We start from the raw sequence: 15,268 nt of genomic DNA, 5'->3' as shown, positions 1-15,268 counted from the left end.
GCCTCCAAATGAGAACTTGATGAAAACGCAGTCCTTCAACGTGCATTAGCCTTTACAAACCGCTTCGGATGAGTCTTGTATTGTGTTCAATTGTGTTCTTTTCGTGGCAGTACCTGTATGAAAACTTCTAATCATGTCTTCGGTACTTGTGCCTGAAATTCCTCCACCAGGATTTTCATTTGATCTTTGTCAGAGGTAATTGAATATTAAAAAGTTTCACCATGCAAAAAACTCATATTAATAAAATTTCCAATCGTAAAATCGGAAAACAGCACTGTACAGTATGTAACCTCTTCTTGCTTGATATTGCTGTGTCATTTTTTGAAAGTATCTGTTGTTTTGAATGATTTACATTTAGAAATTTCCTGGAGGAGTCAAAAAACTATGTAGAATTAAAGAATCTATCAATTTCATTTAATTATATTTTTCTTTTAGAAACAACTTTTTAGTAAAGAAAGGATTTCAGTCACCTAAAGCAGTTAAAACAGGAACAACAATTGCTGGTGTTGTTTATAAAGATGGGGTGGTTCTTGGTGGTGATACAAGGTCTACGGAAGGCACTATAGTTGCTGATAAAAATTGTAGCAAAATTCATTATCTTGCTCAAAATATGTAGTAAGTATTTTATTGAAATAGGATGTAATGAAATTTTTTGGCTTAAGTTTACTACTTTGTTTAGTTGAGCATTAATTAATTTTTAATTCCATAGTTGTTGTGGTGCTGGTACGGCTGCAGACACTGAAATGACAACACAGATGATATCAAGTCGATTGGAGTTACATCGTTTAAATACTGGCCGTTTGGTGCCAGTTTGTACTGCTAATGCAATGATCAAACAATTGCTATTTCGTTATCAAGGCAATATTGGAGCAGCTTTGATATTAGGAGGTGTTGATTTTGATGGGCCACACTTGTATTGCATTTATCCTCATGGGTCAGCAGACAAGCACATGTATACCACCATGGGTTCAGGATCTTTGGCTGCAATGGCTGTGTTTGAAAGTAAATGGAAACCTAACATGACAGTAAGTGCAACTAAAATTTTTCTATGTTTCTATAGTATTTCTTTCATGTATCTAAGAATCTTTTTAGGAGGAAGAAGCTAAAGAACTTGTAGCAGATGCCATACGTGCTGGTGTATTCAATGACTTGGCTTCTGGTTCCAACGTGGATTTGTGTGTCATCCGTAAAGGTTCTGTTGATTATTTACGGCCATATGATGTTGCAAATGTAAAAGGGCAGCGTCATATGTCTTATCAATATAAACGTGGTACCACTGCTGTACTTAACAAATCAGTTTACCCTATAATTGTTGAAAAGGAAAGTGTTCGTAGAATTGAATCAGAACCGATGGATACGTCATCTTGAAATGCAACTAGTTTATTAATTTTGATTTAAATAATCTGTGAATTTTTAATGAATAAAACTTCAGCTATCATAATTGAAATTATATTTTATTTTTATGTTTCTCCATTTAATAAATTCAATTCCAAATGATAAAGTATGAAAAAATTTGTTGCGTTTTGATTATATTATAATAACTATCATACAAGCTTTATAATAAAAGGACGAAGATTTATACTTTAGAAGAGACCAGCCGATTGCTTCAGCCTTTGCCTCTTCCAAGCAGGAAGTTTCACAAACTCGTCAGGTTCCATTTTAAAAACTGCAATGAAGTTATCAAAAGTAAGATGCATCTCTTTCCGCGCAACATCGACACCGGATGGTAAATTTTCCGGTTCGTTTTTCAACATAGAAAGAGGATATTTCACGTAATTATCAAAGTCACTAAATGACTTCGACGATGTCTGTATTTTTGGCAGCGATTCTTTATCATGTAAGAGTGTGCAAAATGTTTCAAAAGATTTATAGTCCCTCAGTAGATTATAATTCCAGTTATCGAAGAGTCCTATAAATGTTGATGGTTCCATTCCTAGAACAGAAGATAAAACGAATTTGCTGTCTCTAAAAATCATAAAAATTGGATTGTTTCATAAAAAAAAATGATCTGTTGTACCTTGTTTAATCACAGAAATTGTCGTATTCCGATCTCGACCAGCTGGATGAGTATACAGAAATATCATCGCGTCATGTACACATTCCCTTAATGACTTAGGCATCGAAGATTTTCCGACCCATACCCATATCACGTTTCCAGCATCTAGTAACCAAATTGCTTCTGGAAGAAGGCAATTCTGACCAAATCCAAGAACTTCTTCACCAACAAACGTTTCGCCTTCTGTTAAACATTGGTACAAATGCTTTTCGAGCTCTTCTCCGATGTCGATGGTCTCTGTGCCATAAGAGCCTTTACCTTAAAGATAGAGCCAATTATTGAATACATTATGAGGTTTCAACCCACGGAAAAATTGATTATGTAAGCTTGAAGTAAGCTTCTACCTCCAAGTTCTGTCCAAAACTCATCATCTTCTTTATTCTCTATCATTAGAGACGCGTTTCTTGGCGCGAGTCGACGAGATGCTTGCCTAGCATCTCCAGTGCTTCTGCCTCCGCACCATACAACAGGCATGTCAGAAAAGAGGATAAAGACTCCACTAGAATCGAGGCTACTCGATCTTAATGGACGTTCAACAGCTTTCGACATGTATGGGGTAGAGCCAAAGACCCTAACGAGATATTTTTGTGGCGCTGCAATGTAATCTTCCCGATGATGTACTCCAACTTAGACAGTTAATTATATTACAGATTTATTGTATTACTCACGTGAATCACGATGCCTTCCAGCAAGTATCTTCAATTTCCCATCGTAAATCTGAAGCAGATGAGGTGGCTCCCTACCCTGGCATGCCTTCACCAGCTGAGCAGAAGTGTCTTCGGATAAACGACAAGCTGCTTCCAAAGAAGCTTCCCGATCCACCTTTATAGAATGGACCCCTTCCCAACAATAAACCTACAAAATTATCATTTCTTCGAATCACTTCAATATCTTCAGATATTGAAAAGTGAGCCCTCTAAATACATTCAATAAGTGCTGTGTTTTAACAATGAAAGCTACATTACTCTACATAAAACGTACAATGGTTCTACTCCTGCGACCTTGTCCATACTTGTAACACATTATGTAACAAGCCTCCGCGTAGTATATCCCTTTGTCTTCTATCTGGACCATTCCTTCCTTTTTGTTCACCCTCCAAAGAGTCCTCTCGCCGGACCCATCGTCCACTAGTTGACACTCAGCCGCCATCCTCGGTCTCTCGTTCATATAATCAGGTTCAAAACTGGGTGGTAGAGTCAGTGGTCTCGTTTTCGAAATCTCCCAGCCTCTAACAAGAGCCTTCATCTCTGTAGGCTCGTATGCTTCGAGGGCTCTCCCAACAGACACGCCATTGCTGTAGTTCTTCTTCTTCACGAATCCACGAGCGTTGCGGACCGCCTCCAACTTTTCTCTAGCATTCACGTTGCATCCAACCCAGGCCCAAACGCCAGTCTCACCGCGATCGATTAGGTAAACGGCTTCAGATGTGAGATCTGATCGGAGAATCGGTCCAGACTTCAGTTCTGCGACCTTGTATTTACCAGACTGCTCGCTGCATTTGTATAATTTGACAGGGTTAGGCGTGTTAATTCTGTGAGGTCGGTCTGGTTGAACCACTCTAGTAGAAGGTTCTAAAATACTGGCAAAGAGTTGTCTCTCTCCTTCTGGTAGAGTTTGTTCGTAGCCATCCTCGACGACGATGATGCGACCATTATTGTTCTCTTTTCTTGTTTCCAGGATGCTCACTGCATGTCGTTTGTGCAGTGGATCGGCTGACGATCCTAGCCACAGGAACACGATGCCCCTATTTTAATCAGACATTCTTGTTTCATTAAGCCTTTTTTTACCTAGTATTAGAGTAAATCGTTTAATAACTTCTTTGACGATGTTAAAGTAAATGTCTCAATACTTGGACGCTTAAAATGCTTAAAATTAAATAAAATTAGCAATAGTGTCCAGATATCGAGACATAGTCGGCTATTGGGACATTCATCTTAGACGCTTGGTACCTACTTGGAAAGAACCTCTACGAGGATGACGTCCCGTGAACAGAACTGGTCCCAGTGCAGTCTCTCGAGTTCTGTTAGTATGGGAATCGCGATACCAGTGACTCTGTGTAACGTGCAGCTCGGTGTCTCAAAATGGAAGTTTTCGATAACCAGAGGTTGTCGAAAATACGCAAGGAATCTTGAACTTTCTCGGCCCTGTGCCTCTCTTAGTAAGATTGTAGCAGATATTTGAGAATCCAGTTCAGCTGCTCGGAGTGCAGCAGCACCGGAAATCGTGGAGTTACACATGGAACCGATCCAGAAGTGAATGACACGGACCACTGGAGCTGACTTTAAATCCTTTACCTGATTTGAAACAAATATCATACAGGACTTAAAATTTTTGACACCTGTTGTCGAACATCCTGTAGACACATACTTAAGGATTTGAATGTGGTTGGAACAAGAATTGAACATAATTACCGGCATCCCGGGATAAGGAAGTGGACCGTCTTTCGCTGACACAGCGTATATAATATATGCCAGCTCCGAGAGGAAATATCCCATATTACTTCCGGTGACGGCTGTGACTCGTAAACCCTATTGCACAGACATTAAAAGGTGATTTCGCACTTCATGCTTTCACTCTTTCTGTTTCTTAATTTCTAAAAAAGACCACCTCGCGAATTACACTTTTTACTTAACAATGACACGGTACCTCGATCTTCCAAATGCGAAACGTGCTACTATTCTTTGGAACATTCTTGAAGATCTCGCCGTTAGAGTCATCGGAACGGCTGCTCCTGTCGTCCTGCAGCACACCGATACAATATTAAATAACATAACTTTTTAATATATTTTTTAATACAGTAGAATTGAATCGTGTAAAATGCTCGTTCATTCTAAGTTTCACGCGATTTTTCACAATCATTTCGCCATAAAAGTACAATCATATCGTTATCATCGCGAAACCCTAATACCAGAGCTTTGTATCGAGAACAGCCTGGTCGTTAGGGACGTAAAACGTCTATTAAAACGCTCTGCGCCGAAGAAAAACCCGAAACAACCGTAATAAGAATCGGCGAACAAAATGACAACAATCTTAACTACTCTCGTAGCTGAACAGTATCACACGAGTTTTATTCCATGCAATAAAACACCGTTAGCGACGGTTTCTCCTTTGTGAAGGATTTATCAAAATCCCGTTACAGATCGTTCACGGACATTCCATTCTTCTCACACTTTCCCTCGCGAAACCATGTCTTCTATTGTATCATTAATTACACACCAGGCAATCGGTCCTTCCAAATACTTCTGTCATTTGCCAGCTCGCGAACTGTCGGTCCCTCGGTTCACGAAGCTACTGGGCGCTCTTTCCGCGGCACGAAAACCGATTCCGCGGATCCTCGAGCGATTTTACGTTTGAAATTCAACAGGGCACCGGCTCGATCCTTTCTGATCGCGCTCGGTCTCGCGGGCACGAATTTCGCAACGGAGAAACGCGATCGGTGCTCGCGCACGACTGTTGCCGGCAGAAAACTAGGGTATGGGAACTCGCGAGAGCGAGGTCCTCGGGAGGACTATAATCACAGGTGATCCGCGAGATCCTCCTCCGTGTGTGTGGACGCACTCACATCGTTCTTTTTATCTTTACACGTATTTACAATTGGACGTGCGAAAACACAATTTGCGGAATAATCATTCTGGTTTATCAGAAATTAATTGCCGTGTTATTTTCACGGCCGACGATGCTTCAGCCGGATGTCGGGATAAGTGTTACAGAGAAACGGGCGTATATACAGGGTGCTCGATAACAGGTGTCAGAGATTTTGAGGGATGATTCTGGATGATAAAATAAGATGAAAGTGAAGGTAGATAAAATTCTGTTTGGGGCTTCGTTTGCGAGCTGTTGAGTATTAAAAGTACACCTATAATACGCGTGAAATGAGTTTGATTAGGAACTTATTCTACTGGACACGTGCATTAGTCAGGTCAGGCACAGTGAAATTAGTAAAATATGTTTTGAGTCAGACATAGGAAAGCTAGTAGATTAAGTCTGAAGTCAGATATAGGGAAGCCAGTAAAATCAGTAGAATATATTTCTAGTCAGACACATTACACAAGTATTTTCACGTCATCTCAATAATTAATAATTTTGCAACAAAATTTCAACTACAAATTTAATTTCGAATCATCCCTTAACATTTCTGACACCTGTTATCGAACACCCTGTACATCGTTCGGTAAAAAATAAGTAGTGTAGCGCAATGGTACCGTTCAAAAAATTCATTTAAGGTTTGAGTGAGTAATTGGGACCAAACGACGATCTTCGGTATGCATTAATTGTTGAAACTGACCTAGAAAATCGAGGAATTAGCATTTGACACAATTATGTATACACTCAGATTCATTTCTTTTCTACGTTTTTCCTCGCGTGACCGTTTCGTTCCGATCCGACGTTTTCATCCCGACAAGTGACTCGTTAATTGCTCCACGCTTTCTCAAACGTCGACCGCCGTTGTCTTGGACATAATAAATATTCTAGTACCAGTGACGTAACTTGGTATTACCTAGGGCTCTTTCTCGCCAATCGCCGTTAGCATGCACGCGAGTCTAGACGAGGCGAAGTGCAACGATTGCGTCCACGCACACATTTACGTGCACGTTATTGTCTTCGCGGATACGTCCCCGCGTTCATTCATGCCCACGCCCGCTGCTTCGGTACATGCACGTCGTGAACGGTACGCGTCCACATGCATACGCTGTCCGCGATGATCGTTCCTGGCAGGAAGCGGTGACTGCACTTGCTGCACGCCCACTTGACCAGGGAGTTTCATGACGAGGTGAAAATTCGCTGCTCGACCTCGGAGAGCTACGAAGCATTTCGCGCCAAACGTTTTTCCTTTGTTTTTTACTATTTTTTTTAAATTAGTGGCATCAGAAATTTAGAACTCGTGTGTTCTTTTATACCTGCAGCTTAGAGCCAGCCTAATCCAAGCCCATTTTTTTTTAAATTAAAAAATGAAGATAATATTCTGAATGAATAGTTCTCAGTATCCACCAATTCCCTTGCAATTGATTCAACGAATACACCTAATCCCACAGAAAACAACCAATGAACAAAATTAACTTGAACTCATTTGAGAGTAAACAAAAGGAGCTTAATAAATAAGCCGATAACTCTAAAGCACATATCAAGCAGAGGGATTTCACTCTCTATAATCTACCTCTAGGAATAAGTCCATTTCAATGAAGCAATTGATACCATCAGCGCTCCACTTATTATTTCCTCGCTCTAAGATCACCAGTATTTCCACAATTCCTCCCTCGCCTTTAACGGAACAAACATAAATAATGAACGCAAGAATAGACTTCAGAAACGTCTCTCTCACGCTTCACAAGTTCTTTATCAATCGCGAGTGAGAAAATAATGATTGTGCCTCGCGCGTTATTCATATTCCTCGTAAGGGGCCCGCGTAGCGGCGCAGATCTACGCGTACTCACCCGTCTAGAGAAATCCATGGTGCTCCACGTAACTCGTTCTTCCCCTCACGTCATTTAAAAAGAAACGTGCGAGCGATTCCGCAGTGATACGCGCGGAGAAGCGGCAGAAGGCGTCTTGCACGATGTAACACCGTCTAACTGTACGCGAGCACAACTGATACCACACGTTTCTGACTAAAAAGAAACCGTAGCGGTGCGGACTCGTCCGGAAGTGGGCCCCGGAACCCCGGGCGGCCACCCGTGACCGTGTATCTCGTGAATACACGCGTTGAGCCATGCGGGCATCGGTTTCCATGGTATACGCATCTCGCTCGAGCGCACCTGTTCTCTGTACCTTTCTAACGCTATCCTGCGTCACGAGGGGCTTCCTAGCCAATCTCGTTCCTTTTTTTCCCTTCGTCGTTCCTCTCTGCTCGAGCAACGAACGGTGATCTAACGATCGCGATTACGGCCGCTGGTCCCGCTGAAGATTTATACATAAGAGTTATTTATCGGTTGAGAGGCGATAGTTGCGTATCTTACATGTAACATTCGGTTTTATGGAGAGAACCGAGAGGAATACTTCGATGATTTGGCGCGCTGTTAGAGAGTTACAGGGGGCATCGTTGAGCCGATTGCGTCGAATTTGTGGAACCGATTTTTTAGAGTTCCTGCGGGACTGGTGTGCAAAGTAGTCTTGTGTAGATGGTTGATGGGAGAAAGGGGTAATGGGGTCATTAGTAGACCGTGATTCTGTTTGGTTTCTTTTGTTTCTTTGGATCTATGAAGAGCCTAGAACTGTATTTTTGTAGAGGCAATTTTTGAGCTGAAATTGTAGAATACAAAATATGACATCAATAAGTTTTGTTCTATATTTTGGACTTTTAGTTTTATATGGAATTATTACCTATGAACTATGAGTTTCTATCGTAGATTTTGGGGTTCTCTGTATATGTATGTATACTGCATGAAGAGCAGGATAATTTCTATGTTCTGCAAATCCTGGAGAGTGTAGAATCACAGAGTAGATATTAGAAAAGCTTATTAGACCTATTATGCAATATATTTTTATGTCACAATCTCGGGGGCTTGTGAGTTCTCTTACCATTTTCATGTCACACCCGACATTATCAATTCGGTTTAAAATAAGATTACAGCGCCACATGGCTCTGGCGATTCTGGGAAAGGACTTCCTGAACTGACCCTGATCTCCCTCTCTTGGACGAGCATTTAAACTACTCTTGAAGAGTGAAGAGCTTGACTAGTGGTAAGTAGAAAATAGTTCAATAAAAAATTGAGAAAATATAAATGTATTTTTTAGCGTCATCTAATGTATCGATAGAGATGCGGTAACAGACAAACGAAAGTTGTTCATTTATTCAAACATCGCTCGAAAATGTTTGAAATGGAATCAGTATCTGTCAGCTGGCTTTGACAGATGCAAGAATTTTTTACGTTAATTTTCTATGAAGTAGGGAAAGGCTGATGGACTGGAGAAATGATGAGTCTGATCACTCGAGCGGTTTGTAATAATTTTCCAAGTATTATAGTATCCAATCTTCTGATTCGATATTAAATATTACCTGTTTGTTTCTTAGTTGAAAATTTTGCATGGGATGAGAAAAATGTTTTGACAAAAGCTAAGAGCATCGCGAGCTTATCTGGTGCACTTGGATGTAATGTTTGCTCCCAAGGAGTGCAGGTTTAAATGATTGCCACCTATAGAATTATAAACATTATTAGTTCTCACGGAGAAATAAAAATGTTGGAAACAGGCAAATTTCGGAAACTGCAAGGAATCGAGGAGTTTTACGTCGCCGCTCGAACGTTTAGAACTGGAAGCGGAAATCGAATCTCAAAATGATACGATACCGCTTCGACGAACAAGCGACGCGCAAACGGAACCAGCCGATGACATCGAACAGGAATTACTCACTTTGAATGCTAAAGAAATTCTACCTTGCCGACAAGTACTTCAACATTCCGATATCTTGAATTTTCAAGTACAGTTTCTGTCTTCTAGAACTCCTTATCTCTTAAAATGCCACTGTTAAAGATTCTAAATATCTTAGGGTGTCAGATACCCGCCCGAAGATATAGCTCGTTACTGGAAGAAAGACTCGCGAATGTGGCTGTGGAAATCTGTAAGACTTATGCGGAGACGAAGAAAATCTAAAACTAACAATGCGTGCACGGTAAACGATGAAAATAAAGAAACGCAATAATTCGAATATCACTTAAAATTCTAAATACCTTGACATTCTTTGCGTTTATTGTTCATATCGCTAATTTTAAACTGATCCTATTTTTGATACATCTATATCGCATCACACGACAAGTAAAGTTTAATAAGATATTTTAGCTTTCGTGTAACACTTTATGTAATAAAGAAGTGAATACATTGTTCATATAAAAGTAACGGTAGTTCTGCGTGAACGATATTGTTGCACAATGAAATTTATGTACACTTTGTGTAAAAGATAAAAATTCTTTGTCTTAACCACAAGTTTCTACGGAATCCATTGTTTGGTCTCTTTCAAGTGTTTCGCCGATCTCAAAGCGTACAAAATCAATAATTTCAATCCCTTCATTTTGTAATAACTGCTGCACAGACATGCTAGGATCAAGCAAGAATTCCTGATACAACATAACAGGTTCATCCTCTGCATCACTATGGGGTTCGTCAACTTCTGAATTTCCAATTTTTACTGGATTCATACCTGATATCAAATCATATATTGTCATTTAAAAATCGGATATTTACAAGGTCTAGTATAATAAGAAGTAAAACTGTAATTACCAATAATGTGTTGGCAAAGTTGCATTCCCATAGTCGCGTTGTTTTCTTTAGATTTTAAAGCTACAAGTGCTCCATATCTTCCAACCGATGATGGTACGGGATTCACAGGTGCAGGATGAGTGCAGCCATATAAAAATACACCAGGCTGTACACTCATGCACAAAGCACGTCTTATATTAATATTTTCTCCTACACTTCCGATGGTCAAGGCAGAATGGTCACCCAAACTTTTACCATCACTGGCAGATAACGAGTTTATAGATTCTGTATATAACATAGTTTTATTGACAGGCGCATTCTGTTGCATCGTCATTCCATGATTTAACACAGTAGATAGTATAGTTTCTGCCAGCTCATGGAACTTTTTGTTCCTTGCAACAAAGTCAGTCTCACAATTTATCTCCACTAGTGCTCCATGATTATTATTTGTGATAACCGCTATTAATCCCTGTGCAGTCACTCTGGACTGCAGCTTCGCTGCCTGACTCCAACTTTGACTCTGAGCCTGTTCCTTCAGCCATATTTCAGCCTAAAGCAATGACAAATTAATAAAGCTTGTGTATAGATTATAAGCTGAGACGGATCTTACTTTCTCCAAATCATTGTCATGCAGCTCTAGCGCCTTCTTACAATTTACAAACGTGTATCCTGTTTTCTTGCGCAGTTTGGCCATCAAGGTTTTCTTTGATGTATTACAAAGGAAATAATTTGTGTGTATAGAACGAAGTAGCTGACGTGGAATCATCTGAAATATACCGCTCATTGAGTCACTCTTAAATAAAACAGAGCCACATGAGTTACCTTATGAACACACAGACTTAACCTAAAAATGTCTACATGCCGCATAGAGTAGAATGTTATTTTATTGCGACGACATTACGACAACAGTATTCTAACAGGAGCCTTTCATTAAAAAATCACAGAAAATCTTATAGAAATCGATCAATTTCGTTGCCTAGAAACTGTAGTCAATTGTAGCTACTAGTGTCATTCTATTCGCAATTTAATGGTGGCGTACAGAGATTGTCCGTCGTTAAGTCATTTTTCGAGAGTACTTTACAATGTTTCTCTAATTACAATTTTCAACAGTTCGAACAAGAAGTACTTTTACAATACACTCACCTTGTATTCGGTTTAAAACAAGGAGATTCGCAACAATTGATAAACCCAGACCTACTCCGAAAGTGGCGCCTTCTGTGCCGAATACGAAATTTGGATAGGAGATGGTACAACATACATCAATGTCTTTCGATCGAATATTCGTAAGTTGTACTCTATTAATTCCCAAATTTTAATCAATTTCCAATACACCATTATTTAATCTTTACATAGATACATTAATTGCACACTTATATTTCTCCTAGGCTTTATTTTAAACCCAAAAAGTCTCACACTTGCCGAGAACCTATTACAATCCGCGGTTCCAACATGGAGTGCGACTGTCCGGAAGTGACGTCGTGCGAGGGTCTTCAACTTCCGGGATTTCAAAAGCGGCCCGCGAGAAGTATCTCAGAGATTTCGAAAGAGATCGATTTAAAACAGATCTTCTGTGCTAGATGTAACAGAAAAGAGGATGAACGCAAAAAACGATCACTCGAGGAAACTTATACAGGAAAACGCTTAAAAACGGAGAATTTTCGCAGGTCTGTGAGAGACACATTATTGATTTTTTTTATTTTCTAAAGTTACTTAACAAGTATACTGTTCAAAAAAATAGTCATTTTTAGGGAAGAGAGGAAACTTTCTTTTTTCAATTTACAGAGACAGTTCCCTAGAATCCGAAAAAGATTTAAAATTATTATAAGGATAAAATCGATCTCTCCAAATTTAGTGTTGTCTCTACAGGTTTATGGTCAGCTTAGTCGTGAAACCAGAGCTACCAGACGCGACTATAGATTTAAATAACGATCAGGACGTGAATCGATATTACAATTACATTTCCACGGGAGTTGACACGACCCACACAGTGGAGATTCAAGCTGACGTCCTGGAGAAGATATTGAACCTAGTTCCATACAGTTTGCGCGATCGATTCGACTACCATACAGAGGATTTACTGATCGAGATCAAGGAGGGCTTCAGGAGGAACATTAAGAAAGCAATATTGGAATTCGCGCTTCTGGGTCCCTTGGAGGAATTTGTGTTTGAGGTCGTCGGAAAATCAATCTTCTTCGTCACGCTGGAATTTCTCTTGTATTAAACTTCATTCAATTCGAATAGGAAGAGAAGCTTCAATTGACTCTCAGCTTGATCGGGCATGTTCGGGAGCATCGTGAATATCTGCAGAGCAATTTGTATCTGGTGAATCCATGCATGACGATGACGTTGGATCTATGGATCTCCAAGTTTCGGTACGATATCGCTTCACTAGTGACGTTCATCGATCAGCGAGTCCTTTTTCCAGGAATTTTCGTCTTATCGACGTGAAGGCGCTCGCGGAGTACCAGGGGAGCTGGGATCTCTGGGATTTTCAAGCTGCGATTAATCGTGAAATCCGTCACGGGAGAAAAGTTCTGAAGAACTCTTGGTACATTGGAATACAGGACATATTTCTTGTGGTAAGATCTCTGGAATCCATCGATCCTAACACCTGTGCTTACCGAGGCAATCGCTCGTAGAACAATAGGAAACAGCTCGTCCCAAGTCCAATGCAACGCACACGATTCCGGAAGTTCTTCGGATGCATCGCTAAACTCATGGAACAGCAGCTTCTGTCAGTTTGCAAGCGTAGCCTGAGGGATTTCATGAATTTCATCGTTCGTGGAAAGGTGAACCATGACATTTATAGGAAGTTTAGAAACTTGCACTGGTTCCCACTGAAGTAAAAGCTTGTTGAATAAATATATAATTGTGCATTGCAGCCTCGTCCTTGCGTGTTTAACGTCAACGTGGTCGTCGCGTCTGATCACCTTGAATTCAGCCCGACTTTCGATCAATTCAAGTCTACAATTTGTAATATTTTAGAGGATATCTGCGAGGCTGTTAGAAAACTGAGCAAACTGGAGGCGCAGTTGTACTTGGATTGGGCTGGACCTTTCGATATACTTAAAGTATTATGCAATGCAGTATCTTCAGGTTTTAGACTCGTTCTGATATTGTCTCACGAATTTCTTGCTCGCAGCCGAGAATAGACCAATCCATAGTGGATGGGCTTAAAGAGGACATCATCAATCTTATCGATCGAGAGAAGCTTCCTCCACAGAAGATATTGTCTAAGTTACAGATGTAAGTAGGAATCAATTTTGATCAGATAATTAAAAATTTTTACCATAGATAAGAAAAGAAAATTTGGGTCATAAAACTATATCTAGATATAGAGACATATCTTAATCACTATATCTAAATCTAATAAAACTAGTTACCATTTCCAGTGATAATCGAATGTCCTTCTCTTCCGTCCCCGCAGATACGAGCATTTATTCAGCTACGAGGACTATCGCGAAGTGTACCGATTCACAGAGAACGAGGAGAAGACTCTGGAGGAGTACGGAGCAATAATAAAACGTTATCACGATATGATGGTGAACATCCCGCTGAAGATTCAGAGGACAGTTTACACGGGTCTCTTCAAGGTGTCTCGGCAGATTTTCATTGAGACGATTGTCGACTGCGTGGCTCACATAAAGCGTCTCCTCACGGACACCCTGGTCCGCAGATACCAGACCACCGCGATTAAGTGAGTCCCTTCTTGCTGTAACAAGCACTGATAAAGCCCAGACGGTGAGAAACAATCGAACAGAATGAGGGTGGCTATTGGTAACCGCTGGGGTGGTTTAGGGTGGCGGAGGACTACAAGATCATAGCTGACCGCGTGCTGAGCATACCCGCGGACACGGCGGAACTGATGGACCTCATAAGTTTCGTCAGAACCACAGCGGACGAATCCCTGAAGGACATGGAGGGCCGTCTTCACGTGATACTCGAGCATATACACTTCCTGTCTGATTATACCCTGCTCTCGGACACCGAGATCAATACCAACAACGCTGCGTTCCAGTGGTACCACAAGATGCCTCAAATTTTGGAGGAGAACGAGGTCATCGTCGCTAACAAGACTATAGAGTTCCAGGAGGCTTTGAGAGGTGTTCTTCTTGATAATTTGAATGTCCTTGGGACATACTTATTCCTCATACTTAAAACTCTCAAATTAGAGTAACTTAGCTTAGAGTGATCGTAACTATTATTAATTTCTATATACACATGTGGTTTCAAATAGGTTTAATACATGGATAAGTTAAAATCTTAGTGTCAGAGAAGCTCTCGCCTAAGTAGCCAATGTGCAAGCTTGTGGCTTCCTTGTGACCACAATTTCTATTGCTATTTCTATATAGCAAGGGATCTTTAAACTGGTTTAAACAAATGAATGATTCTCTTTTTTGTCAATAGTCAGATACGTGAAGTTCGAGGAGGAGCTGGAGTCTTACGCAAAGCAGATCGATGAGATTCCAACCTGGGGAGATATTGCTGAAGTGCATAAGTATCAGAAGCGGACACAGAACTTGGAGAACAGACTGATCGCTGCCATGGAAAAGATCGATAAGTTCAACGAAGAAGAGGCCTCGTTCGGCTGGGAGTTGACAGAATATCCGCGACGCAAGCAGATCGCGGATCAGCTGAGGCCTTTCAAGCAACTCTTCGATGCGATCTGCGATTTCTTGGACAAACATGATAAATGGATGAACTCGATGATCGGCAGCTATAGTCCTGAGGAGATCGATAATGACGTGGGATACGCGTACAGGTTGATATTCAATCACTTGTTGAGATTAGCATCTGTCTTATCTTGAGTGATATTTCACTAATTTTTCATAAGTAGACTGTGGAGTTTTATGAAACCTCATATTTTCATAAACACTAACCCAAATAAAAATTTGCTTCCTCTTTCGAGTACTATATTTTGCACTCTATTCTTGAAAATCCTCAGTTTACTGATGAATACCTCAAAGCTCTGCACACACTCAAAACTGCAATTGATAAAGTTTATTTTTATGATCAGGACAA

General features: G+C 40.4%; 5 protein-coding genes across 6 annotated transcripts; 3 read left to right on the top strand and 2 right to left on the bottom strand.

Moving 5' to 3' along the window:
- The first annotated feature begins 48 nt into the window (after positions 1 to 48).
- Positions 49 to 1,441, top strand: Prosbeta2 (Proteasome beta2 subunit). The gene is made up of 4 exons (XM_076387295.1): positions 49 to 195; positions 436 to 615; positions 710 to 1,025; positions 1,093 to 1,441. The coding sequence occupies exons 1-4, from the start codon at positions 134 to 136 to the stop codon at positions 1,366 to 1,368; spliced, it is 834 nt and encodes a 277-aa protein (XP_076243410.1). The 5' UTR covers positions 49 to 133; the 3' UTR covers positions 1,369 to 1,441.
- Positions 1,434 to 7,655, bottom strand: Qua (villin like protein quail). The gene is made up of 9 exons (XM_076387294.1): positions 7,489 to 7,655; positions 4,703 to 4,795; positions 4,468 to 4,584; positions 4,010 to 4,350; positions 3,038 to 3,800; positions 2,725 to 2,911; positions 2,401 to 2,649; positions 2,018 to 2,314; positions 1,434 to 1,933 (listed from the first exon to the last, which is right to left on the bottom strand). Exons 1-9 carry the CDS (start codon positions 7,504 to 7,506, stop codon positions 1,584 to 1,586), a joined length of 2,415 nt encoding a protein of 804 aa, XP_076243409.1. The 5' UTR covers positions 7,507 to 7,655; the 3' UTR covers positions 1,434 to 1,583.
- A 2,062-nt stretch (positions 7,656 to 9,717) lies between these two features.
- Mefts (elongation factor Ts, mitochondrial) lies at positions 9,718 to 12,636 on the bottom strand. Of its 2 annotated transcripts, none has more exons than XM_076386850.1 (4): positions 11,390 to 12,636; positions 10,857 to 11,012; positions 10,268 to 10,796; positions 9,718 to 10,187 (listed from the first exon to the last, which is right to left on the bottom strand). In XM_076386850.1, exons 2-4 carry the CDS (start codon positions 11,010 to 11,012, stop codon positions 9,964 to 9,966), a joined length of 909 nt encoding a protein of 302 aa, XP_076242965.1. In that variant the 5' UTR covers positions 11,390 to 12,636; the 3' UTR covers positions 9,718 to 9,963. The 2 variants fall into 2 exon arrangements, with proteins under 2 accessions (XP_076242965.1, XP_076242964.1); XM_076386849.1 differs by lacking the exon at positions 11,390 to 12,636 and adding an exon at positions 11,069 to 11,128.
- Positions 11,696 to 14,535, top strand: LOC143185113 (dynein axonemal heavy chain 7-like). Its single transcript, XM_076387848.1, has 13 exons — positions 11,696 to 11,910; positions 11,953 to 12,119; positions 12,163 to 12,407; positions 12,488 to 12,618; positions 12,672 to 12,825; positions 12,886 to 13,035; positions 13,129 to 13,332; positions 13,389 to 13,492; positions 13,551 to 13,559; positions 13,674 to 13,943; positions 13,985 to 13,987; positions 14,045 to 14,419; positions 14,514 to 14,535. The coding sequence occupies exons 1-13, from the start codon at positions 11,696 to 11,698 to the stop codon at positions 14,533 to 14,535; spliced, it is 2,049 nt and encodes a 682-aa protein (XP_076243963.1).
- Positions 14,536 to 14,542: 7 nt separating this feature from the next.
- LOC143185112 (dynein axonemal heavy chain 7-like) lies at positions 14,543 to 15,058 on the top strand. Its single transcript, XM_076387847.1, has 2 exons — positions 14,543 to 14,565; positions 14,658 to 15,058. Exons 1-2 carry the CDS (start codon positions 14,543 to 14,545, stop codon positions 15,052 to 15,054), a joined length of 420 nt encoding a protein of 139 aa, XP_076243962.1. The 3' UTR covers positions 15,055 to 15,058.
- Positions 15,059 to 15,268: the final 210 nt, after the last annotated feature.

Source organism: Calliopsis andreniformis, chromosome 10 (assembly GCF_051401765.1).
Source record: "Calliopsis andreniformis isolate RMS-2024a chromosome 10, iyCalAndr_principal, whole genome shotgun sequence".
NCBI lineage: Eukaryota > Metazoa > Arthropoda > Insecta > Hymenoptera > Andrenidae > Calliopsis > Calliopsis andreniformis.
Note: the sequence above shows the minus strand (reverse complement) of the source record. Positions and strands in the feature narration are given on the sequence as shown.

What these genes read in the sequence shown, in the direction of transcription:
- Qua (XM_076387294.1), bottom strand. An exon ending in TTCGCATTTGGAAGATCGAG is followed by an intron (nt 4,585 to 4,702) that starts GTACCGTGTCAT and finishes TCTGTGCAATAG; the next exon opens with GGTTTACGAGTCACAGCCGT. An exon ending in GTCGCAGGAGTAGAACCATT is followed by an intron (nt 2,912 to 3,037) that starts GTACGTTTTATG and finishes ATAATTTTGTAG; the next exon opens with GTTTATTGTTGGGAAGGGGT.
- Prosbeta2 (XM_076387295.1), top strand. Translation starts at nt 134, where the DNA reads ATGTCTTCGGTACTTGTGCCTGAAATTCCTCCACCAGGATTTTCATTT. An exon ending in TCATTTGATCTTTGTCAGAG is followed by an intron (nt 196 to 435) that starts GTAATTGAATAT and finishes TTTTTCTTTTAG; the next exon opens with AAACAACTTTTTAGTAAAGA. An exon ending in TATCTTGCTCAAAATATGTA is followed by an intron (nt 616 to 709) that starts GTAAGTATTTTA and finishes TTAATTCCATAG; the next exon opens with TTGTTGTGGTGCTGGTACGG.
- LOC143185112 (XM_076387847.1), top strand. Translation starts at nt 14,543, where the DNA reads ATGTGCAAGCTTGTGGCTTCCTT. An exon ending in TGCAAGCTTGTGGCTTCCTT is followed by an intron (nt 14,566 to 14,657) that starts GTGACCACAATT and finishes GTCAATAGTCAG; the next exon opens with ATACGTGAAGTTCGAGGAGG.
- LOC143185113 (XM_076387848.1), top strand. Translation starts at nt 11,696, where the DNA reads ATGGAGTGCGACTGTCCGGAAGTGACGTCGTGCGAGGGTCTTCAACTT. An exon ending in ATTTCATCGTTCGTGGAAAG is followed by an intron (nt 13,036 to 13,128) that starts GTGAACCATGAC and finishes TGTGCATTGCAG; the next exon opens with CCTCGTCCTTGCGTGTTTAA. An exon ending in CTTAAAACTCTCAAATTAGA is followed by an intron (nt 14,420 to 14,513) that starts GTAACTTAGCTT and finishes TTAAAATCTTAG; the next exon opens with TGTCAGAGAAGCTCTCGCCT.
- Mefts (XM_076386849.1), bottom strand. Translation starts at nt 11,113, where the DNA reads ATGCGGCATGTAGACATTTTTAGGTTAAGTCTGTGTGTTCATAAG. An exon ending in ATGACAATGATTTGGAGAAA is followed by an intron (nt 10,797 to 10,856) that starts GTAAGATCCGTC and finishes TCATTGCTTTAG; the next exon opens with GCTGAAATATGGCTGAAGGA. An exon ending in ACTTTGCCAACACATTATTG is followed by an intron (nt 10,188 to 10,267) that starts GTAATTACAGTT and finishes ATTTGATATCAG; the next exon opens with GTATGAATCCAGTAAAAATT.